Source organism: Stenella coeruleoalba (assembly GCF_951394435.1).
Source record: "Stenella coeruleoalba genome assembly, chromosome: 14".
NCBI lineage: Eukaryota > Metazoa > Chordata > Mammalia > Artiodactyla > Delphinidae > Stenella > Stenella coeruleoalba.
This window is the reverse complement of record NC_137160.1, coordinates 88,849,911-88,873,911: the sequence shown is the minus strand read 5'-3', so window position 1 is coordinate 88,873,911 and position 24,001 is coordinate 88,849,911. Positions and strand designations below refer to the sequence as shown.

The 24,001-nt window shown below is 51.9% G+C and overlaps 1 protein-coding gene across 3 annotated transcripts in view; it reads right to left on the bottom strand.

The window, feature by feature from the left end:
- Positions 1 to 6,455: 6,455 nt before the first annotated feature.
- The window catches only part of EP400 (E1A binding protein p400), a 113,975-nt gene continuing 96,429 nt past the window's right edge, over positions 6,456 to 24,001 (bottom strand). For all 3 annotated transcript variants that reach the window (XM_079943609.1, XM_079943610.1, XM_079943611.1), the window contains 8 exons: positions 22,395 to 22,602; positions 22,125 to 22,285; positions 20,329 to 20,547; positions 18,191 to 18,386; positions 17,706 to 17,830; positions 16,100 to 16,246; positions 10,979 to 11,056; positions 6,456 to 10,195 (listed from right to left, as the gene is read on the bottom strand). In XM_079943609.1, coding sequence (XP_079799735.1) covers positions 9,923 to 10,195; positions 10,979 to 11,056; positions 16,100 to 16,246; positions 17,706 to 17,830; positions 18,191 to 18,386; positions 20,329 to 20,547; positions 22,125 to 22,285; positions 22,395 to 22,602 — 1,407 coding nt within the window. In that variant the 3' untranslated portion in view covers positions 6,456 to 9,922. The remainder of the gene's footprint in view (positions 10,196 to 10,978; positions 11,057 to 16,099; positions 16,247 to 17,705; positions 17,831 to 18,190; positions 18,387 to 20,328; positions 20,548 to 22,124; positions 22,286 to 22,394; positions 22,603 to 24,001) is intronic.

Sequence of the window (24,001 nt, the reverse complement as noted above, 5' to 3'; positions counted from 1 at the left end):
ACGGGCTCAGTAGTTGTGGCGCACGGGCTTAGTTGCTCCATGGCATGTGGGATCTTCCCGGACCAGGGTTCGAACCCGTGTCTCCTGCATTGGCAGGCGGATTCTTAACCACCATGCCACCAGGGAAGTCCCCAAAATCACCCTTTTTGATGTATGGTTTTATGAGTGTTGACAAAGGCCTGTGGTCATGTAACCACCAACGCAATCGAGAACAGGACATTTCCATCACCCCCCAAATCCCCAATGGCTCTTTTGAGGTCAGTCCTTCCCCCCCCCCCGCCCCCATCCCACCCCTGAGACCCCTGAGCTATAGTCTGACCCTATCGTTTTGCCGTCTCCAGGACGTCATATAATTGAAATCATAGAGTATGTAGCCTTTTGTGTCTGGCCTCTTTTGCACAATACATTCGAGTTTCCCCCCTGCCGTCTGAGCACCAGCAGCCTGGTCCTGCTACCTGAGTGCCACGTCATCGTCCGGAGGGGCCGTGGTTTGCTTCTCCATCTGGCAGTTGAATGACTGGGCTGCTTCCAGTTTGGGGAGATTACGAATAAAGCTGCTATAAACATTTGCATACAGGTTATCATGTGGATGTGTGTTTTCACTTCTGTGTAAACTGTGAGAAGTGAGATTGCTGGGTCAGAGAGTAAATGATTGTTTAAGTAAAATACATAAGAAACTGCCGAACTGTTTGCAACGGGGCTTGGCTCTTGGGCGCCGCCCACCGGCAAGGCACGGGAGCAGGCCACTCCTCACCCTCACTAGCCCAGGTCCTCGTTTTTTAGCTGGTGTGTCCTTGTATCTCCTTGCGGTTTTAATTTGTATTTCCCTAATGAAAGGATACTGACATCTTTTCATGTGCTTATTTGCCATTCTTAGAGCTTATCTGGTGAAGTGTCTGTTCAAATCTTTTGTCCACTTTTAAAAATGAGTCTTTCTTTTGTAAAAAAAATATTTGGTTGCACCACGCCTTACTTGCAGTAGGTGGGTTCCTTAGTTGCAGCTCATGGGCTCCTTAGTTGCAGTTCGCCAGCTCCTTAGTTGTAGCACGCAAACTCTAAGTTGAGGCATGCATGTGGGATCTAGTTCCCTGACCAGGGATTGAACCCGGGCCGCCTGCATTGGGAGTGCAGAGTCTTAACCACTTCGCCACCAGGGAAGTTCCAAAAATGAGTTATTTTCTTGTTATGGAGTTCTGACCATTTTTTTAAAAACTAAATTTATTTATTTTCATTTTGGGCTGCGTTGGGTCTCTGTTGCTGCACGTGGGCTTTCTCTAGTTGCGTTGAGTGGGGACTACTCTTTGTTGCAGTGCGTGGGCTTCTCATCGTGGTGGCTTCTCTTGTTGTGGAGCACAGGCTCTAGGCACGCAGGCTCGGTAGTTGTGGCTCGTGGGCTGTAGAGCGCAGGCAGGCTTAGTTGCTCGGCGGCATGTGGGATCTTCTTGGACCAGGGCTTGAACCCGTGTCCCCTGCATTGGCAGGCGGATTCTTAACCACTGTGCCACCAGGGAAGCCCTCTGACAATTCTTTACTGTGAAATGATAAGAAATATATGTTGTATATTGGTCTCTGCCCCCAGCTCCTAGAACCCTTGGAATCCACTGAGTGGCAGGGGTGCCAGGAGGTCTTTTGTTCCAATGAGGTGACTTGGTGGGCTCCTGGCTGGGGGTTGGTCACCAGAAAGACCAAACTATGATCAGAAGCTTGGAACCTTCAGCCTCACCGCACACACACCCCCCCCATCCTCTGGGGAGCAGAGAAGGGGTAGGCACTGAGGTAATCATCAATCCGGCCCATGTAACGGAGCCTCCACAAAACCCCAGGACAGGTTCGGGGGAGCTTCCAGGTTGGTGAACACGAGAGGATTCTGGGAGAGTGGTGCCCAGAGAGGTCAAGGAAGCTCCACTTCCATTCCCCACACTTCGCCCTATGAATCTCTTCCATCTGGCTGTTCCTGAGTTATATCCTTTTATCATAAACCACTAACCTCCTAAGTAAACTTTTCCTGAGTTCTGTGAGCCGTCCTAGCGAACGATCCAACCCAAGGAGGGGTTGTGGAATCCTCCAATTTATAGCCAGTTGGCCAAAAGGACAGGTGACAACCTGGCACTTGTAACTGGCATCTGAAGGGGGTCGTCTGTGGGGCTGGGTCCTTAGCCTGCAGGCTCTGTGCTAGCCTCGGGCAGTCAGCGTCAGAACTGGGCTCTTGTAGGACAGCTGGTCCATGTCACGGAGACCTGGAGAACAGCTTGGTGTGGGAGACCCCCATGCAGCTGGTGTCAGAAGTGTCGTGAGTAAAGGAAACGCGTTTTTTCTTTTATTTATATATCCTATTACAAGTGCTTCATTGGCTGCGTCTTTTGCAAATGTTTTCTCCCAGTGGCTCTTCATTATCTCAATAATGTTCTTCACATAGCAAAATGTTTTTAATTTTAATAAAGTTCCACTTTTCATTTTTATTCTTTTATAGATTTGTGCTTTGGGTGTTGTAGCTAAGAAATCTTAATTTAACCCAAGGCTACAAAGATTTTTTCCTGTGTTTCAGAACTGTGAGTTCCACATTTAGGTCTCTGATCCATTCTGCGTTAATTTTTGCATATGGTGTGAGGTAGGGATTGAGATTACTTCCACTAAATTTTAAATTTCAATTGTTTTATGTTTAATTTCTAGAAGAACTATTTGGTTCATTTTTTTTTTTTTTATCTGCTTGGTCTCTGGTGACCCCTTGTTTCTCCTCCATGCTTGTTATTTCCTCCTTTGTTTCTTTAACCATATGAAATACATTTTGCATTTCTTATTCTAGATCCAGCAATTCTGGCATCTTAACGTCTCTACAGGTGTGAGTCAGACCCTCACTCCTGAGGCCTCTTCACTGCGTATGCTGTGATTTTCTGTCATGAGCATACATTCTGGGGGCTGCTGGCTGGAGTTCCTTGAGGCCTGGAGTTGAGGGTTCCTCCAACCAGGCTAACATTTTCTAAGGCCAGTCCCCTGGGCTCAGACATGTGCTAATGGCTTCCCATCCCTCACTCAGTGATTATTCATGAGAACACCACCAGACCAATTCCACCATCTTCCTATTTGACACCAAGGGAACTGAGGATGAGAGGGGAACACTCTGCCCGAGCCAAGAGGCAGTGGGTGTCTTCAGCCCCTCCACTCCATCGCAACTTGGGACTCAAGCCCAGGATACAGGTGATTCCTTATTTCCAAATATGTTTGTATAAAGTACGTGTATTTTATAGACAAATGTATTTTACAAGATGCTCAGATCTCATTTTTTTCCATCATAATACATCATATAAATTCAGGGGAAACAGTTAAAAGTTTTTCAAACCACATGATCCGATATAGAATTTCTATCCAGAAGAATTCTCAAACTCAGTTTGAAGAAAAAATTTTTTAAATCATTTACAAAATTTTTATTTATTTATTTTTGGCTGTGTTGGGTCTTCGTCGCTGCGTGTGGGCTTTCTCTAGTTGTGGCGAGCGGGAGCCACTCTTCATTGTGGTGCGTGGGCTTCTCACTGTGTTCCCTTCTTTTGTTGCGGAGCATGGGATCTAGGTGCATGGGCTTCAGTAGCTGCGGCACGCGGGCTCAGTAGTTGTGGCTCGCGGGCTCTAGAGCGCAGGCTCAGTAGTTGTGGCGCACGGGCTTAGTTGCTCTGCGGCATGTGGTTTCTTCCCGGACCAGGGCTCGAACCCGTGTCCCCTGCATTGGCAGGCGGATTCTTAACCACTGCGCCACCAGGGCAGTCCCTGCACACAATTCTTAACATACGTACCAAAAATCGAAAAAATCATGTAGTTGTGATTCTTTTCTGAACAGTTATTCCAGTGACTTTCCAGCTTAATATTTGGAGGCAAATTTTCCTTAACAGGATAGCAAGTACCAATACCTTCAAATATTGATATGCTGTTCCGTCATAAGTCTCACTAATTCACAATTTAATATCATATACTGTACATACTCAAATTGTCCATCGTTCACAGCACATTAACAAAGTTACTAGAACTGTACTACCACGACCAAAGATGTTACAGAGCACACAGAATTCTGACCAGGAGAGCCAAGATCAAGGAGTGAGTGGTTTGCTTCAGGAAGAATTCTATCAAAAACAACATGGGACGAGAAGTACTTTAAAGTGTTGGGGGTCAGGGGGATGGGATGAATTGGGAGATTGGGGTTGACACACATACACTATTGATACTATGTATAATGAAATAGATAACTAATGAGCACCTATTGTAGAGCACAGGGAACTCTACTCAGTGCTCTGTGGTGACCTAACTTAGAAGGAAATCCAAAAAAGAGGGGATGTATGAATATGTATAGCTGATTCACTTTGCTGTACAGTATAAACTAACACAATATTGTAAAGCAACTGTACTCTAATAAAAATTACCCAAAAAAAGTGTTCAAGACATTAAATGCACACCTGACTCCAAATGCCATGTAGTAAATGCTTTGTATTACAGGATATAAAAGCCACCCCCATCTATGGCATGTTAAGCTGACACCCAAGACAGTCAAAGCCTCCCGTATTCAATGTCCCACTGTTTTCTGGTTGTACCAAAAAAGAAATAACCAGCCAATGCTTTCACCTCTTAAAAAAAAAATTTTTTTTTTACACTTAAAAATGGGATGAGGGGGGAGTCCCTCCTTTTAAAAAATGTTTCTAGAGCTCCTAAAAAACTGTCATTTACTAAATAGTTGGATCGTGCAGGAAGAGAGACAGGGACCACTGATAGGACCAGGTGTGTGATACTAATCAGACTTGGCTTCTCTCTCTCCTGCGTCAACAGAAGCTGGGCTGTCCTCGTTTTTAGTTTCTCCATTTTCTGCAGGTACACCTTTAGTCTCTTGGTTAGCCGCTTCAGCCTGTTTTCCCTTGGCTCCCCCTTTCCCTTTTGTTTGCACCTTTTTTTGTCTGAAGATTTATTCTTTCCTGCCGCCTTTTTGGGCTTCGTTTCCACTTTTGCAGGAGCCGGTTTAGCTGACAACCTTTAAAGGAGAAAGTCGTATTTCTCTTGCTATCTTGATGTGAACATTAAGAAAACACTTTTATAAATAAACGAACATCCTATCTGCTTGGCAAAAGGTTACAGAAATGCGTGCGCAATGCCTCTGTGTCACTCTGTAGGCGTTGGGCATCCCCACTCAGCGCACGGAGCACCCAGTAATCATCAAGACCCAACACCACAACTGGAAGGCAGTCACGTGGGCTGAGAGGTGCTCCACGTTCTCACGTGTCATTGGCGGACGCCGGCCCCGTGAAGCCCGGGAACAGACCTGGGAGCTGGGGCTTCGCGCGCGAGCTGCGAGCTGCGCGTAACCAAAGCAGTTTTCGGCGAGGAAGGGATCCTCCCCCAGCTCTGGGGCCGGGTTGTGAAGTGTCTGCTAGGCCGCGCGGTCTTCGGGCCTGAAGGCAAAGCTGAGCTCCGTTCTCGCTCTCCGTCGTGGGAAAGGCCTCCGTGGGCAGGGGTGGCGAGGCGCCTCTCCCGACAGACGCCCCGGCGGGGCCGGCCGAGGAGACGCCGCAGCCCGGACTCCACTCTGCCTCCCGGGTGTGGGGCGGGGACACCCCGACCAGCGGCCCCTCCAGACACGCGGCGCCGGCGGCGTCAGCACCGCGGACAGCGGCCTCCCGGGGCCGGCGGGGCGGGGGTCAGCGGCGAGGGTCACGGGGTCGTCGAGGGGGAGGTGGACCGGGGGAACGCTGGGGCAACGGGCGGGCGGGGAGGCCGAAGGAGAGCCGCGCGGCCCTGAGCGCCCGCCCCGCCCCGGCGCGGACAGGCTGCGGGCCCTCACCGCGGCTGCCGGGCGACGCGGCGGAGAGTGCCGGCGGGGACAAGAGCGGCGGCAGCCGAGGGCGGGCCCGGGCCACCCGACCCCACCCGACGCAAGCCGGCGGCCGGCTTGGACCTAGTGCGCAGGCGCGGCGCCGGCCGATCGGCGCGGGCAGGCGGGGCGAGGGCGGGAGGACCGGAAGCAGCGGCAGCTGAGGCGGGAACTGCACGAGAGCCCCCCGGCCCGCGCCTGCGTACTCCCGCGGCTTCCTTCGCCCGCGGTCACGTGCGCGCCGGCCTCCGTTCGTTCCTACCGTTCGCCTGCAGCCTTCCGTCCACCCGTCCGTCCGCTCCTCCCCTGCCCACCCACCGCCTCATCGCACACTTAACTGCCTGTTGCGTTGACCAGGCACGTCCTGTCCTTGCCCTGGCAGGACCTGCGGTCTAGGGAGAAGGGGGCACACATCGGCAAAGGGATGCCCGGTTACAGGAAGTAGGGCCGAGCGGCTGAGAAAAGGAGGTGTAGGCTGAGTGCCCATTTTAAGTTAGGGGGCGGCAGTCAGAAAATGCCTCCTAAGGCTGTTGAGCTGGGATCTGAAGACCCACAAGGATGGTTTTTTCCCTTGTTTGTGACCAGGGAGATGGTCCAGCGGGTCTGTCCCTGGTTTCACTCTGGCTACCTTCAACCACCACCTCCCCTGCAGACACAGTGAGCTTTCCAACTTGTAAGTCAAGCTGTCTTCCAGGCTTCTGCTTAGCATGAAGTCCAGATCGCCGGCCGTGACCTTGTCCCTGTTTCTTCATGGTGCTTACACCGTTCTGAATCATTTTATCATCTGTCTGGACTAGTAGAACGTAACCTCCTTGTCTACTTTGCTCGTAGCTATCGCTCCAGGGCCTAGACACACAGTATGCACTCAGTAAGCATCAGCCGAATAAACCAATAATTTACCCATCTATCTCTCATTAGTTTTGATTTTCTTGAAGAGCCAAGTGTTGCTTTTTTTAAAAAACTTCCACCATTAGTGATAAAGTTGGCATGTATTATGCTTCAGTAAATGCTCACTGCACAGGGACAGAAGCACAGAGCAGCTGAGGAAGTGCTGCTGTCTAGTACAAGGTAGCACTGGAGAACAAGAACATTACGAAGAAACATAAACGCACCGGGTCCTTCCTCCTCGTGTGGCTTTGGAACACAGTGGCCAGGTGGACATGGTCTCTGCGGAGAGAAATGGTGATTTCACTGAGAAGCTCCATCCCTTCTAGTTCTGGCTACTGTCTGGGGGAGGAGCGAGGAGAAGAAAACCTCCGTTCGCAACACTAACTTGGTTTCCCTGTGTCTTGTTTTCTCTTCACACAAATGAAATGAATATAACTGGTATCTTATTTTAACCTGAACAGTAGCTTTCTATGAAAGACAAAACAAAAAAGCATATAAAAAGGTCAATTTATTATACCTTTTGTTTGGTGGGATATCAGTGCCCTTTAAAACCCTACTATTCAAGTACAAATGATTGTTTACAAAGTATTTACAATTTCGGTCTTCTTCCTTTATATTTTAAAACACAACAGCTATCTGGTTACAACAGTTAACAAAAAGTCCTGAAGGTGGCAAAAGGGAAAGCCTCTGCCTCAGGAGGCTGACTCCAGCCTCCTACTTCCCCCGCCCCCGGATCCTCCAACCACCACCCAGCCTCCCTGGAACAAATGTCTCTGAATTAAAGAAAACCTGGGTGACTGCTTTTTCCACGGTGGCCAATTCCAGTTTGACGGTGTTTTTGCCTGCTGTCTTTATATTTTATGTTCTGAAGATTTCTCTCAATCCTTACCATGCATTGGGTGGGAACCCTGTTCTACAAGGTAATGTGGGATTCTGACAACAGTAACAATCTGAGGAAGCCTGGAAAACATCGTCCTAAACTCACACTTACTCTTAAATATGGAAAGTTTAACCTTTAAAACAGAAAGCGAAGAAAACAATACACCGGACCCTTTACCTAAATGACTGTGGAAGACTAGGAGGTGAGTGCTGACATCCAGATGTTACTAAATCGACTGATACCAGTAACGCTATTTTCTGTCCCATATTTTGCAACAGGGAATCGCTGAAGAAAACACACTTCTTTCACTCACATAGTAAGACAGGGCAGGAGTCCCACACTGCAAATATTCAGACCCTAGTTCTGTTATCTTAGAAAGCTTTTGAGAGATTTTTCTAAATTCTCTTCTAGTGTTCTAGATTAATAGAGGACTTCTACTCAGGCAGCTATGTCTAGGATATTCTAAACACTCAACACTTCACCATCATCTACAGAGATCGTCCACACCCCAAGAAGGGTAAGAACAAAACCAACAGGCTTCACAAGTTAAAATAAGCTGAAAAGGAGAATTCCTTTTTAGTTCTGCACATTTGAGGATTTAAAAAAAAAGGTAGGAACTCTCCTCAGTACCCAGATACGAAGCACAGAAGCCTCGTGCAGCCGCACTCCCTCATTACAGCACATGCTGAACCCACAATGAACAAGTCAGAAGGCAAATTATAGTGTTCAAGTAACTAGAACGTTAAATCCTGTCCACTTTGAACAACTGGTCTTTACTTTTTTCCAAATTTCTCACCAAGAACTCAAAAATGAGCTGCCCGGTTGGCTTCACTAAGGTATCAATCGCCGTATTAGTGTCCACATATATTGATGGGAAACAAAAAAACTCGGGACAGGACACTTTCCTTTGTGTCATATAAAGTGATATAAAGGGGGAGGAGACAGACTGATTACAAATTTAAAATCTCTCAGTATGCCGGAACTGTTCCTAAGTACACACAGACCTAACACAACCTGATGTCCTGGACCAGAACTGTAGAAGAGGCACAGAGACGGAGCGGAGAGGGTGTCATCAGACACGCGCCTTTTGCTTGGGTGGACACCTCCAGGTAAGCAGACATCGTCAGCCAATCAAGCCCTTTGCAGTTGCCACAGTAAAAAAAAATAAAAACAGCAAATCCAGGGCCCCCTCTTTGCCCCTCAACCACGGGCCCCCCACCCCAAAGAGCCTGGATGGCTCCCTGCTTTACGCAGAACCCCAAGTGGGCGACAAGCTCACAGACAAGACATGGCAGTCTAGTATGAAGAGCTTACCACACCCATTTCTGTGGGTAATACTTGTAGGTGCATACACACAGCACCTGCACAAGGAGGCTTCTCACCTCTGCACGTCACGCCTGGGCTGGGCACGAAAGCAAAGGGGCGATGGCAGGCCGCCCCCTTGCAAGGGCCTCGCCGAGCACTCAGCAGTGCCGTCTGCAACGTGACAACACTTGCACAGCACTCTGGGCCCCGAACCATATTCCCAGACAGGAGCCCCACAAGGTTTGCTGGCGCTGCTTCAGTAGCCTAAGTCCACTTACAAGTTTATCCGAAACCCGGGAAACTATCGTGGATGTGCTGGGGTGGGGAGCAGCCCCAAGGGTTCCGTTGACGTGGAAACCGGCCACTCTGAGGGAAGCCGCGCGATGCTCTTTGCAATGAAAATGCAGTCACAGACCATTCCCCTTCAACACAAGCTGGGAACGCGTCACGAATGTGCTTCAATGCATGTCAGTACTAAACGTCTCCTTTAAGAGTCCAAACAAGTCACATTTTAGGAGGGAGGGGAGAAACCACGTTGGTTTTCCCTGATCTGAGATGACCTACCTTTGATATCAGACAGTCTTTCTCCTCTCGAAGGACCATAACGTGCTTTCAGTTAGGAATAAAGAACCAGGCAGAGACAGATGCTGTCAGACCACATTTTAGCTCCACAAGGTCTATTTTATGACTCACTGCACCTTCCAAATGGCTACTTGTGATGTGCAAGAAACACTGTACACTAACAGAGAAATTCTAAATGGCTTTCAAGACCCAGCAGTACTGCCCTGGAGGAGAAACTAAAAGGTAAAGCATCGAGGAAACACTGCCACTGCCGCTTTCTCAGTCAGCCACATAACACGTGACGGGGCCGCTCGCTGAGGGTCGCCGCTCCAGGCACTGGACGCCCTGCAGGGCACTGTCCTGGGGCTCAGTAAATAAGTCCACCCCATCTGGGTGGGGCAGTGGCAGGCACGGGCGGCCCGCCTGGGGCCGCGCCGCGCTCCCGACTAGGGGCACGGAGGCTTGGTGGGCGTCTTTAACCTGACGGCGGGGACTCTCATCTGGAGCTTGGGCTGCTGGTTCGGGCTGTCGGAGCTGGCCGGCACCTGGGCTGGGTTGGGAACACCGGGGGTCTGCAGCTGGGCCGCCGCCGTGGTCACGACTTGCTGCTGCATGAGCTTCTGCTGGACTACCTGTGCTGTCGCTGTCACTGCGGGGATCACCTGGACCTGCTGCCCGGCCGCTGTCGCCTGGGTGAGGGTCACAGTCTGTGGGGAAGCCTGAACCAAAACAGAAACACATCTCCTAGAAAACGCAGATCAGGTGACATGAAAACTTAGACGTCCTTGGGGGTGGGGGTTAGAAACATGACTAGCGCGAATGCTTCCGTGAAATGTAAAAACCACCTGACCTATCAAAATAGGACCTCTGGTTTCTAACCAAACAAAAATAGAAAACGAAACTACTGCTGCTTTTAGGCTGCAAGCGGACGCCTCTGGGGAAAGGATGGCCGGGGACTGGTGCTGCTGGTGTCCAGCTCCTAATACTATCTGGTTTCTTGACACCTACATGCCAGTGTGATTCTGAACCAACTACAATTATTTTAAAGCACTGCTTTTATACGGCCACATTTGTAGCAGTAAAAAGCCGGTAAGAACCGAAAGCTAGGCTCTGTTGGGAAGGTAAGTCCTGGCTGTCCCCAGTAGTATTTCTACTCTAAGACCCAAGGTCGATACGAACGGATTCTGTTTTCTTTCTTCGTTTCCCTAAAAGGAAGGTGTGGTGGCTTCAGCTGGCAGGATGCACCTAAGGTTTACTGGCTGAACGAAGGAGCCCAGAAATGAGCCCCCTCAGCACATGTGACACTGAGTCCAAACACATTTGTTCAGGGTTTTTTTCCTGCTAGTCTCAGGATATCAAGTGTTTTCTCCAAAGTTAATTTTCTTTTCTGTATTATGAAGATCACAAGCCGTTCTCTAGGAATTAAAATTCTATTTCCTCGGATGAAAAGCAAGAACTCTCTTCGTGGGAACTCCCGACAGCTGCGGGTCTCCAGGTCCTACCTGTTGGGAAGCAGAGGCAACCTGCTGGATGCTGGCCACGGGTGTCTGCTGCTGGACGACTTGAGGGAGTTTCGCAACCTTGGACAAAACAAAAAAGCCAAATGGAGACGCCAAATGAACGTGTGCGCAAAAGAGATTTCTTGCCCTCTCTCCTTCTCAGTTCTTAATGCAAAAAACAAAAAACAAAAAAAAAAGACGGTGGTCAGACGACACAAAATAGCAGGTCTCAAAAGTGGGCTCACCTGGAACCCCGAGAGAACCAGTTATTTCACCTTTGCACTGAGTAACGACTGCCTTCCTAATCGGTAATCACATGTAATTTGAAGCTTATTATCGGTCTCATATTTCAGACAGTCACATTTTTCTTTTATAAAAATCGCTACAAGTCTATATGAGAGAGTTACATGGAAGACAGAGTGCCTGGGCGCCACTCCACGTATGCCCCCATTGTCAGGGGACCCGGACCAACACCCAGGTTCAGCCCTAGTCCAGAGACATCTACGCCCAAACTCTAAAGTGGTTACTTCACCATTTTTCTACATTCTTCTTCATCATGATTGATATCTTCCTCTACAAAACAAAACCTTCCACCCAATGGTCACTTTTTGTAAACCTGCCTATCTTGCTGTCCTGCTGTAATAAGACAATTCAGGCCACTTGTGTCTACTCAGGGCTTCGGGGACACCGGTTCACAGAAGCAGCTCCCGAGTGGGTAGCTGCTGGGGGCCATGGAAAGCCCCCTCAGGTCTCTAACTGGCGGAACAGGGATGAAAATAAGTCTTGCCCAAGATAATCCTGGAGGAAATGTGAAATTATATGATGTACTTGCAAATGACAAGCTACCAAGTAAATACGAGTTCTCACGGAAATTAAAATGAATCACAAGGCATTTACTAGTTTACTGTAACTTGAATCAAAAACTGTGAACCGCACTCACTGACATCAAAGGAACCCCTGAGTGAGCCTGTGCGCTTCCTCTGACGGGAGAGACGTTTGGTCAGCTACCGCAGCGCACGGGCCACAGCTCAGATCCGCAGCCACGAAAATGCTGAGATGCCATGCATAACACCAAGGTGACGTCTTAAAACGCATCGATAAACTTGCAGGAAGTCCAGAGCTCCCAGTGCCAAAACTTAAGCAAATGGGGGACCCCGAGCCATGAGAAGGTGCTACAGCAGCTCGTGCCCGAGACCACGTGCTGCAGGGGAAGCCTTGCACTGGGTTTTCATGGCCTCCCGGGTGCAGCAAAGAGACCAAGTCCAAACCCACTCTCAGGAGGAGATAACAAGAGGGCTGCCCGATGCCCCCCGCAGCTGCGATCCTGGCACTCAAAGGGTCTGTGAGGAAGCCGCCTGCCTTAGGCCTCGGTGCTAGGCAGGGGAGCGGGAGACACAGGCTGGCAGACCAAACCCTCAAGCCACAGCTGATGTGGTCCTGGAGGCACCCATGGGAGCCCAGCACAAGGAAGAACCCACCTTCAACCCAGACCTCAAAGCCTTCCAACCAACAGAACTTCAAGGGAAACTGGCTCACAAGAAGACAACTCCTATAATGACAAAAACCCCACAGTTCCTGAAGCAAGAACAGCAGAAACAAGTAAAATCAGACGCACACGGACTTCAAATAGAGGAATTATCAGGCACGCACAAAACACTGTGCCGTCCTGTGCAGCCTGAAAACACGTATGGGAACAAGAAACTACAAAGACCAAGCAGGTTTGAGACAAAAACAGAACTTCGAAGAATAAAATACTTATAATCACCAAAATTAAAATTCAATGGACAAGCTTAACAGCAGATTAGAACTAATGAAAGGAAAGCTCAGTGAAATGGGAGACAGGCTAGAGGTCATTACTCAGAATGCAGCACAGAGAGACAATGGAAGGAAAGCACAGAGACGGAAGAGACACGGAGGGCAGGAAACGGGGCAGAGGCGGCACCTAAAGAAACGGCGGCTGGTCATTTCCTAAACTGACAAGAGAGATCAATGCCCAGATTCCAGACGACCAGCAAATTCCAAGCTAGACCGTCACAGCATTTATAAAACGCCAAAGACAAAGAAAAGATCTCAAAAGGAAACAGAGGGAAAAAAGACAGGTTCCCATCGAAGCAGCGACCCGCTGGACAGACATCTGACTTCTCCTCAACAACAAAAGACCAGGAGCCAGGGAGTACTGTTAATGTGCTGAGAAAATAAATGTCCATCTAGAATTCCATACAACGCAGAAGCATCCTTCAGGAACAAGAGTGAAATACAGGCATCTTCAAACACTATGGGAAACTCCAAAGGGTGTACTTCAAGCAGAAGAAAAGGAATTTTACATGAAAAGTGAAAATGAAACAGGATAGAAGGAAACTGCATGACTGCGGCAGCATGTGAGTTGAGAGGGCCAGGGAGCAACGGTGTTGACAGACCCGTGCTCGAGAGCAGAGCAGAGACGGTGGTCTGTGCTATACTCTGACAAGGCAGATCTGCACATGGAGATCTTAGGGTAACCACTTAGAGAACAGAAAAAAAACATGTAATTTTCAAACGAGTCAGAGGAGGAAAAAAACCCAGAATGACAAAAAATAAATACATAAATGGAATAAGAGAAGGCAAGTAAGGCTGGAAAGAGAAAACAGAACAAGTTGAAAATGCAAACAAAATGGAAGCTAAAGGCCGTTCCTCCCAGGCCTCACCATAAAGGGAGTGAATGTGTCACAGCTGAAGGACCAAAACTGAGACGCGGGACAATGACAGTGAGGCGGCGTCCAGTGACTGTTTCTGTGACATATGGGTAGAGTTCTCGGTATGAGGCACAACAGGCTGCCACACCGAAACAGTACTTCAAAATAATAAAAGTTAAAATTTTAATTTATGAGCAGCTAACAACAGAGCACCTAATATAAAAAGCAAAAGTAGAAAGGAATATAAGGAAAAACAGATAAACCCATAACCAGAATGGGAGGGGGTTTTTTCCTCCATTTTTTGGGCTGTGCCAGGCGGCATGTGGCATCCTCAGTTCCCCGACCAGGGATGGAAGCCGCGCCCCCTGCAGTGGAAGCACGGAGTCCCAACCACTGGAGCGCCAGGGGAGTCCCAGAATGGGAGATGTTAACTCACCCCTCTCATAACTGACAGAAGAAGCCGACTAGCAGGCACAACACCCCGGATAAACCTGACCTAGAGGTGACAAAGGGACCCCACGCCGCCACAAAGCACGTCTCAGCGCACTTCACTGCAGGATCCGTGCTGGGCCGGGTCTGGAGCGTGAAGAGCAGCGGAGGGTTTGGCCCAGGAAAGGCTGAAGGTCAGGGAAGACAGAACTGCTGTCCCAGAGCTGGAGGAGGAGGGGCTAAGGTACCAGAGGCACACACCTCCAGGGGGCCGTCCAAAGGCAGCCAGGATTAAAACCCTGGGCGAGATGAGAGCTGGCCGCAGATGCGAATCTGGACTCATGGGCACACAGATGGGCTCAAAGCCTCGAGACTGGAGGGACCACGAGGGGAGGGGTGCAGACAGAGAGTTTGTAAAGAAACAAAACACCACAACCAAAGGAACAGAAAGTTGTAGCAATCTAGATAAAGAAGAGACTTTTCTTACTGTGCTGAAGCGTGATTTTAAAAACCCAACCCGAAGAACGACCATGAGGAGAGCCATGTGACCGAGCTTCCTGTCTGCACCTGTCACACTGCCTTGCGGGCATCGCCAGCACGATGAGGCGGGAATAAGAAACAGAAGGACGAAGGGGAAGATGCCAGCCGCCAGGACTCACAGGTGATGTGATCGACACAAGGGAAACGCAAACCAACTAGAACAGATTGAGGCTGTGGGATTCAAAAGTCAACATACAGTGTCCTACAGACACAGACAAAAAGAGGGAAGTTAGAGCAGAGTATCAGAAAACGCCCGTTACTTAGGAATAAATCTAATACACGCAATAAGATCTTTATGGAAAAAAAATCAGAAAACTTACTTAAAGGGCATTAAAGAAGACTTAAACAGCAAATGATGTATCATGTTGGTGAATCTGAAGTCAAGACTGTAGAGATGCCCACTCTCCCCCAAACTGATCTACAGAGTCAATGCAGTTCTAACAAAAACGCCATCAGTTTTGACCACGGTGCGTATACTAAATAAGCTGACTCAAAATCGACACGGAAGTGCAGAGCGCGGGAAAGCAGGATGCTCCCGACAGCAGGAGGTGGATGCCGAGAATCATCGTGCAGCAGAGTGGCGAAGAGCGGGCAGTGTGGGCTCACAGGGGCCGAGACCACGGTGCTCAGAGAAGCCCCCGAGGAACCGCACGTCACGCGTGCCTGGTCACACGGTGGGTCGGGGGAGAGAACGGACTCCCGAATGAGTAGTGTGAAAGTAACAGGGCGTTGTGTTCACGTGGAAAAATTAAACTGAACCCCTATTTTTGGATCATCTCCAAAAACCAATTCCAGGAAGGTTAAAGACATAAATGTGAACAAAAAAATTATCAAGTTTTTAGAAATGATCTAGGAAACAGCACCATGACCTCTGGGAAGGATTTCTTAAGCAAAGCGCAAAAGGCACTATTCAGACACAAAAAGATTGATAAATTCCAATACACTCAAATCCAGAAGCTCCGTTCGTAAAGTGAGTGAGCAGGTAAGGCACAAGCTGGGAGAAGTGTGACACACAGACCCAAAGGCAGACACCCGGGACGTACAGCCCCACCGGGAAGCCCCCGAACAGGCTCGTCCCAAGGGAGGGGCCCCGACGGTCAGCAGATTCGCACCGCTGCCAGAGGAAGGCAGACGGCAGGCCGGCACGGGCCGAGGCTGAGGGACCACAGGAGCTCGATGGGTGGGCGTGCCCACAGCCCCGCACCCCGTCCCGGGCGTCACGCGTGTGCCGGGACCCAGGAGACGTGCAATGCTGGGCTGGCCAGTGCCGGGCAGCCGGCGGCAGCAGAGGGACGACCACGACCCCTGCAGGAGCCTCACCAGCACAAAGGCTGCCACCGCAGCAGGACCTGAGCACTGTCCCCAGGCCACGCTGCAGGGCCCCACGACCCTCTCCATGGGGCGCTGGTTGGTGGCGCCCCCCTGCTCTACCTCCGAGCGCCCGCTGCGTCTGCTCCCAGCCCTCGGGCTCCCCGCTGCTCACCTGGATCTGGGTCTGCACCTGCTGGGTCCCAGCCAGTTTCTGGGCCTGGGAGATGGGCGTGGTGAGAAACTGGGTTTTAAGGGCTGGCTGGGTGGCGTAGGTGACCTTCTGTGGTTGGCCCTGAGCGGCAATCTGCTGTGCTGTGATCTGAGGAAAGAGAGGCCGCCCAGGGTTAGAGCAGGCAAGGCTCTGCGTCCCCTTCTCAGAGCCCCCCAGACGCCCGCAGCGTGACCACCCCGGCTCCTGGCCCTGCCCGCCCGCTGCCCTGTGTTCTTGCTGCTGCCCCCCCGGGGGGCCCGGTCCTGGGTCATCTCCTCCCCTGCTGGGAGGTCCCCTCATGGCCCAGGCTGGGCTTCATCTCCCATCCTCTGAGGCACCTGGTGCCACGTCTGCTCATCATGTAAGTGAGCGAACTTGACAATACAGAAAACACACACCGTTTCCCAAATCTAACTTTAAGAATTTGGCCCATACTCAAAACTATTTAGCACAAACAGAAACAAACCTGTACGCACAATCTTTACACATTTAGTCTAATTTTCCATTTTCCCTGCCAGGAGCGTTTAAATACTATTCAGAAAGCCATGCGTGTATGTGGCCCATATATTCGGTTTACAAAGCCACAGCTATGGACACTTTTAACGTCTCAGAAGTCTTCTTTCAAGTTACGTGAACATACCGACTGGCACTTTGGCTAAAGCCCTTCTCCTTCTCTCTTTCAGACGCTGGCTAAGCCCCCGCGATGACCCAGCCCGGTCTCCGTCCTGTCACAGTGCCTCCCAGCCCGGCACGCCCCACCCCAGAAGTCACTTCACGTCTCTGCGCGTCTGTCAGTTTCTGGAAAGGGGCACCAGCCGCCTGCAGAGCCCTCAGCACATGGGGACAGGGCGCTGGCTCGCTCCGGTTCAGAAAACAGCACAGATGCAACAGGAAGGTCAAGAGCCCAGACGCCATCATCTGTGCGTCGGGCTTTGCGCCACCAGGAGCAGATGAGGCAGAAGCCCTGGGGAGCAGAGCGCCTTGCACTCCGCTCCTGCTTGCCAGCGCAGCCCCGAACCCCCGCCTCTGAGGAGGACTCGCCCCTGGGGCCTCAATCAGCTCAGAGCTGCCTCCCAGCCTTCTGAGTCAGAGGGTCGCTGACAGCACTCCTCTCACAGTACCCCTTCCCCTCTCTCCCCTCCCTCCGTCCATCCGCTGATGGCGCGTGTGTACACACGTACACACACACATGCACACACACGTACACACGCACACACACAGCTGGCTCCTGTGCACCCAGACGGGTCGCACACCAGGAGCTACACATGCTTCCCCGAGTCCTTCCGGCCCCTCCCAGTCATGCAGTTCCACAGCCTGCGTCCTTCACAGTTGCCCCCACGAGCCGGCAGGACATGGGGGCTCCCCCTCTCATGAACCACGCCCTCCCTCCAGGGCCAGCCCCAAGGCCGTCCTACGTACAGCCCAAGGCCACAACCATGGGGTCTCCGGTGCGTGGAGGCCAGGCAGCCACGCAGGGCCGGCTCGGAACCCTATCCATCTCCGTGCATCCCACGCTTGGCAGCGGGGCCTGGCTCACGTGAAGAGGGGTCAAGCGGGAGCCCGGTACCTTCTGCTGGACGGCGGCCGGGCCTGGGGCGGCTTGCGGCTGGATGGCCTTCTGCTGCTGGACGGCCTGCTGCTTCAGCTTCAGCAGCTGCTGGACGTGCACAGGCTGGGCCACGACAGTCTGCCCTGAGAACACAGGTCAGGTCATTGAATCACAAGCGCCAAGCAGGGACAAGGTCTCAGGGCTCACAGTGAGTTCAGCTTCAGTGATCTCTGTACAGAAAACTACACGCTGAAACGGTGCTGAGCTGAATAAAGCCCGCCTTACATCTACTTAAAATGTTTCCAGGTCCACAACGACATTTGGACAAAGGGTGGGCAAGTTAAGAACGTGAACGGTTAAATCGAGGGACGCTTCTGCTAAAATACACCGTGACACACCCGAGATGGCTGCGGGCCACAGCTACTAACTAGAAAAGGCTTGTCAGCCCCACTCAAGGCTGGACGCGGAGCGGCGGGGGCCGAGGGGTGGCATGAGACAGGCACCTGCGGCTTTCTGCGGCTGCCCGATGGCCACACTGATTCCAGCAACGTTCATGGGCAGCGTCGTGACACCCGGCGAGGAGACCACGGCTGCGGGCACCGACACCACCGGGGGCTTCGCCAGTGCCACCTGGGCCGGCTGGGGCGCCGGGGCCTGCATCTGCCCTTGAGCCTGCAGCTGTGAAGTGGGGACCCGGGTCTAGACAGTGAAAACAATGGGAGAGTCCAGAGACATTCAGCATTCCACACGTCTGCAGATATTTCCCCACCAGCGGTCAGGTGGTGAGAAACTGACACATTCACAAAGGTGCTGCGTGGCGGTCAGCTAATGGAAAACAGCTCACTTTGGGCCGCCTATGTGCCCTGACCGTCACCAGCGGACACAGGGAGCGGGGCTCGGCGGCCCTCGGACGCCCGGGCGCACTGCTGCTCAGATGCGCTCCTGTCCCACAGCGAGCGTCTCTGCCTCCTGCATCTCAGAGCCTGACAGCACCCCACTCCTGCCACACTTCCTACACTCGTCTCCTATCCCTCAGCGGCCACGGAAGATCAGCCCGAAATTACGACCTCGGCCTCCCACCAAGGGCCACTCTCGGTCTCCACCTCCTGCGACTTGCTTATCACTCGGCTACCAAGCACTTTTTTCCTTAAGTTATATTTTTTAAAAGGAAAATGGAAATAGATCCGTTTTTATACATACAAAAACTCAGACTACCTAAGAAAATACGAGGAAGTAAAAATCAGCCATAGCCCTAAGGTGCCCACATGTGAATGTGGAAACGACACCCAGCCCCCCAGACCTTGTCCTTATCTGTGCGGCCTGCCAGGAAAGTGTGTAAAGTGGGATGAGTTCTAGGTATCTGTAAGCTCTCCTCCTTCTACAACCCCTTTTCCAAAGCTGTGCACGACCCCGCTGTGCGCACGCTGTACAGTCTATGTAGTCAGCTCCCCAGTAACGGAGATTCAGGTCCCCTAACACTCCTGGTGCAAGTCTGTACGTTTACTACTTTGTACTGGTTCTATCACTTCTTTAGGATACAGCAGAAACAGGATCACTGGGTAAAGTAACGGGCATGTTTCTTAGCTCAACTGACTACCACCCGCTCCGGGGGAGCCGGCTCCTGCTGGCAAGCCCTCCGCCCGAGGCCTGGGCTGCCTGAGGCGGGCCGTCATGCGCGATTACCACTCGGCTCGTTTGAACTGGCATTTTCTTGTGAACACAGGTGACACCAAGCTTGCTTTCACAGTTTTTATCCACTTCTATCCCCTCTCTTACAGACTTAAAAGTGGAGTGAAGCACGCGGGAAGCAGAGCCTGGGCCCCCAGAGCCCCGGATCACAGCTGTGCTGTGGGCGACAAGCTGCAAGATCTGGGTAAGTTCTGAAGGCGTACGCCTTGGTTTCTGCACCTGCAAAATGGAGCTAGCATCACAGCACCCACTCCTGCCTCAGCACCAATCAGGTGACAGGCGGAGAGCCTACGGCGGCACCTGACCCAGAGCAGGAGCCCTAATGCTAGCTGTCGCCAGTGCCAGAAAGGGAGCCGCCCGCGCTGGGCACTGGTCTGCCTGATGTGCAGCATCGGGGCTCCAGGACACCCCCTCGACACGTGCCGAATGTAGCTGGCGTTCCCAGACACCCCCTTCACCACACCATCGTCCCCTCCTTCAGAAACCTTCAATGCCTCTCTGGGCCTGCAGAGCACCGCGACCCCTGAGTCTGGCTCTGGGGCCTCACTCGCCCCTCCACCTCCCCTCTGCTCTGACCACATGGGCCTCGTGCCTGGCCTCTGCCCCAGCAGCACCGGGACACCTTCCAGGGGCCACACCTCGCCCTCCCGTCGCCCCCCCCACGTAAAGCCTGCTCTCCCTCCGTGGTCGGGCTCGCTCCCCACCCCACCCCCAGCCTCTCAGGCCACCATAAGCTCTGCGACACCGACATTCTGGAAAGCGTGACTGTGTAAATGTCTCCCACGTGCTGTTTCACCCTCTCCGAGGAGAACTTAAGTTCCTGGGGGAACGACCGTGCCTTTACTTGTCACTCCGCCATAATACCTGCAAGGGCCTGAGCGAGCAACAACGGTTCAGTTAAAACGTAAGAAGACGCTGCTCTGGAAAAACAAGCGTATCGACCGGAACTTACGAGCCGGGCCACCTGGAGGTTGGCCACGGTGGTGCCCGTGAGCAGGGCGCCGGGCCTCGGGGCCGTGACCGTGGTGAGCTGGGGGCTCTGCTGCTGCGTGGGCTGCGGGGGCTGCACCTGCACTTGTGCCGTTGGCTGCGGGGGCCCCGGCGGGGCCTGTGCTGGGGGCGCCTGCTGGGGCAGCTGCAGTTTCTGCTTCTGCATTTTGATCAGGTGTTCCTAAAACCCAGATAAAGTAATCTTTTCATCAACGTCAACTGCATTCCATTTCGTATATATCTTGGTTTTAAGTTACTGTTCTACTACCCGTTCAATGTCGAAGTAAACAGTTGCTGACGTGCAGTATGCAAACCATGCTCCAGGCCTTGCCCACATTTTTTAAATGTTCCCTTTACCACTGATGAGAACTAGCAACAGCGATTCTCACAGATTAGCAAATGCACAGCAAAATTCCTGGGTTCTTATCGCTTACGAGCAAGGCGATTCGAATCTGTGGTACCACCCCAAATCGTTAAGTCTTAAAATTGTAGTCGCTCTTGAAGTTCTACAAGGTACCATAAGGTAAGCACGAGCTCTAAATTTTGTACTCCAACTGTCTCCAAATGAAAGTTTAATTGGTAAATAAACCCATGTCTTTAAAAGAAGTCAAAATATCAAGATAAAGATAGCTCAGGAAATATTTTAGGGGATAAAAATGTTTTAAGGAAATTTATATTGAGTTATTCACGACCCTCCGATCTCGTTCAAGGTGCTGAAAAAGAAAAGGACTTTGCCGCTGGTTTAGGAGAGGGAAGGGAAGGGAGTAACAGGACCAGGCAAGCGAGCCGGTGCGTGGGGCTCTGAGCAGCTGCAAGAGGGGAGCAGGGGCAACTGAAGGCCCCGCCGCCTTAGAGCGCGAGGAGCGTTGGTGGGGGGGAAGGAAAGGCCGTGGGGCGGGAGGACCCTAACTCAGCGCTGTCTGCTGGTCGCCAGCTTCGGCGGTGACGGACACGTTCTGGAGCTGGGCTGTCCAATGTGGCGGGCTCAGCCACGTGTGGCCTTGCGCCCCTGAGCTGTGGCCGGTGTGGTGGAGGACGGGACGCCTCGTTTCCCTGGCGCGCATTCGGGTGCCTCCGGGACGAAGAAGTCTCAGCTGGTGCTCGCACGTCCTCACCGCCCTCCAGCGCCCTCGTCCCCTCTGTCACCGCAAGGGGCAGGCCCGAGGTCAGGTACTTACTGTGGCAGGCCCGACAGCGAGCTGGAATTCTGAAGTACCATCCTGCGTTTATTACGCGTTTTCCTGGTTGCTTTCTGTGGTGAGCACTAATGCTTTTGCACTGTGGCAGGAATACAGCGCTTCCTTTTAAAACGAACCTGTTTACTTATGTAACAGCACAGGTCGTGCACAGACTGGCAAGATTCAGGGGCATCAGCACCCACATGAGAGAAACGACACCGCACACGAGCTACTCCTCAGGAAGCCGAGCTCCACCACCTCGTCTCTTAAAGCTGTCGAGGAATACTTTTCACTGACATTTTCTCAGGTTGGGAAAAGAGCACAGAGCCTGAGCACAGAGCACAAGCAAGCGAGTGGGAAGATCCATCCGGAAATGGGGATTAAGGCCTCAGAGAGCTGTGAACAAGCTGGTCGCGTGATCATGGAAGTGGCCCTGTGTGCAAAGTGATTTCTAAAGACAACACAAACACACTTCCCACATAAAGACGATGGCGGACTGTGCAAAACACACTCTGAATCACATGACACACCAAGGCATCATCACACAGTGTGTGTGTTCGGTTTTCTAGAGGACGCTCACCGGAGTCAACTTGCCCACCGCCTTGATCTGCGCCGGCGCCTGGGCCTGGCCTTGGATCTGCGGGACCTGCACCTGCGAGGCCTGCTGCTGCTGTTGCTGCTGCCGCAGGAGCTGGAAGTGCGCGGGAGTGATGGTTTTCCCCGGAAGCTGGACCCCTGTGGCTGAAGAGGTCGTCTGGTGAGACTGCGGCCCCGCACACGTGTGCAAGCCTGAGCCCTGAGGGGCCTGAAGAGCGGGACAGGCCACACAGGAAACCAACCCTGCCTTTACCTTGGGACACTTGAGTCACCAAAGACCGGGTCGGGGTCTGCACCGGGGTCAGGCTGGTAGTGACCACAGCCGAGGCCGTCACTGAGGTGACCGCTCGAACACCCTGAGTCGGTGCCAGGGACACCATGTCGGACGTGGCCGTGGCGGGGGACCCAACTGCTCGAGGCTGGGTGTGGACCACCTGGGCAGGAGCAGAGCCTCCCGAGGTCTGGAAAAGGCGAAGAGAAGAAAAGCGTCAGGCTGCTGCACAACATTCAAGACTCCTTATAGCCGTCGGGTGAAGAGAAAAGGGCATCAAACGCTAAATCCTAGAAAACGAAGCACATTCCAGATTCTGGCCTTTTGACAGATTGCTAAGCGACTGTTTCCCTTGTGAACTCAAAGCCTGTGCCTAGGGCTAGCGTGGATGGGTCGCTCGCAGAAGGGAAGATCACGACGCTGCCGCCCCCAGTCTAAAACACTGCCTGTCCCCGTCCCGCTGTCCTCGCTCAAAAGACCTTTTGGTCCCAGGAACCATCTAGATGCCCGTGTTCATCCCCCGGAAACATACAGGCCCCTAACCCCCCACGGCCATCCCCAGGCAGCTGCGGAGGCTGCAGCCCTGGACCCGCGCGGCGTCTCGACTTGGCCTCGCTGTGTCCTCGTCCCTTGGCGCCACGGCCGCCGCAGCCCCTCAGCGGCTGGGCCCAGCTCCACCGAGTCCGCCTCTGAAAGCACCCTGAAATGTGGCGCTGGCCCCTGCTGGCCCCCTTGGTGCAGACGGTCATTATGTTTTCCTGTTTAGTTTGTCCCTAATCTTACATTTCATTACCTATTTGAATCCAAATCCAGTATCTTATTCTGTGCTTTCTATTCAACTCACCTGTTCCGTATTTCTTTTAATCATCTTTCTTGCCTTCCTGCACATTACTTTCTTCTCATCCCACTTTCCCTTCCCAAAGTTTGGAAGTTATACTCTATTCTTATTCTTTTGGTGGCTTGTCTAAAAATTGTATCAAGAACTTACAAAAGTCTAATCCATAATTTCACACTTTTCCTGAACAATAAAGGGATTCTGGAATGTTTCAACATCCCTAGCCCTGCTCACGTCATTGCATCGTGTATGTCATGTCTGCCTTTGTTGACCCTACAGTAAGTTACTGCTGTTCGCAAAGTCCGTTTGCACCTCAATTAGTTCATGTAGGCGAGATCTATAGGGAATTCTCTTAGGCTTTGTTTGGAAATGTTTGTTCTTCAAGGTATTTTCAGGGCTGGCAGTTATACTCTCCGACTACAATGAAGATGCCATTCCATTCCAGGAGCTGGTTCCTGGCTTCATTACCACCGTTGAGAAGTAAGCAGCTGTACCTCTGAAGGCAACCTGACTTTTTCAGGCTGCTTTGAAGACCTCCTTGTCGTTGGCATTATGTAAGCGTGGAGTCCCTTTCATCATCCCTGACCGGGGTATACGGATCAGTGTCATCAATCAGTTCTGGGAAACTCTTACATCTTCACATACTATCTCTGCTCAACTTTCTCTCTGTCTGGAACTCTGATTAACCTCTGATTACATCCTCTCACTCAATCTTCCGTGGCTTTGAATTCTCTTCCGTACTTCCATCTGCTGT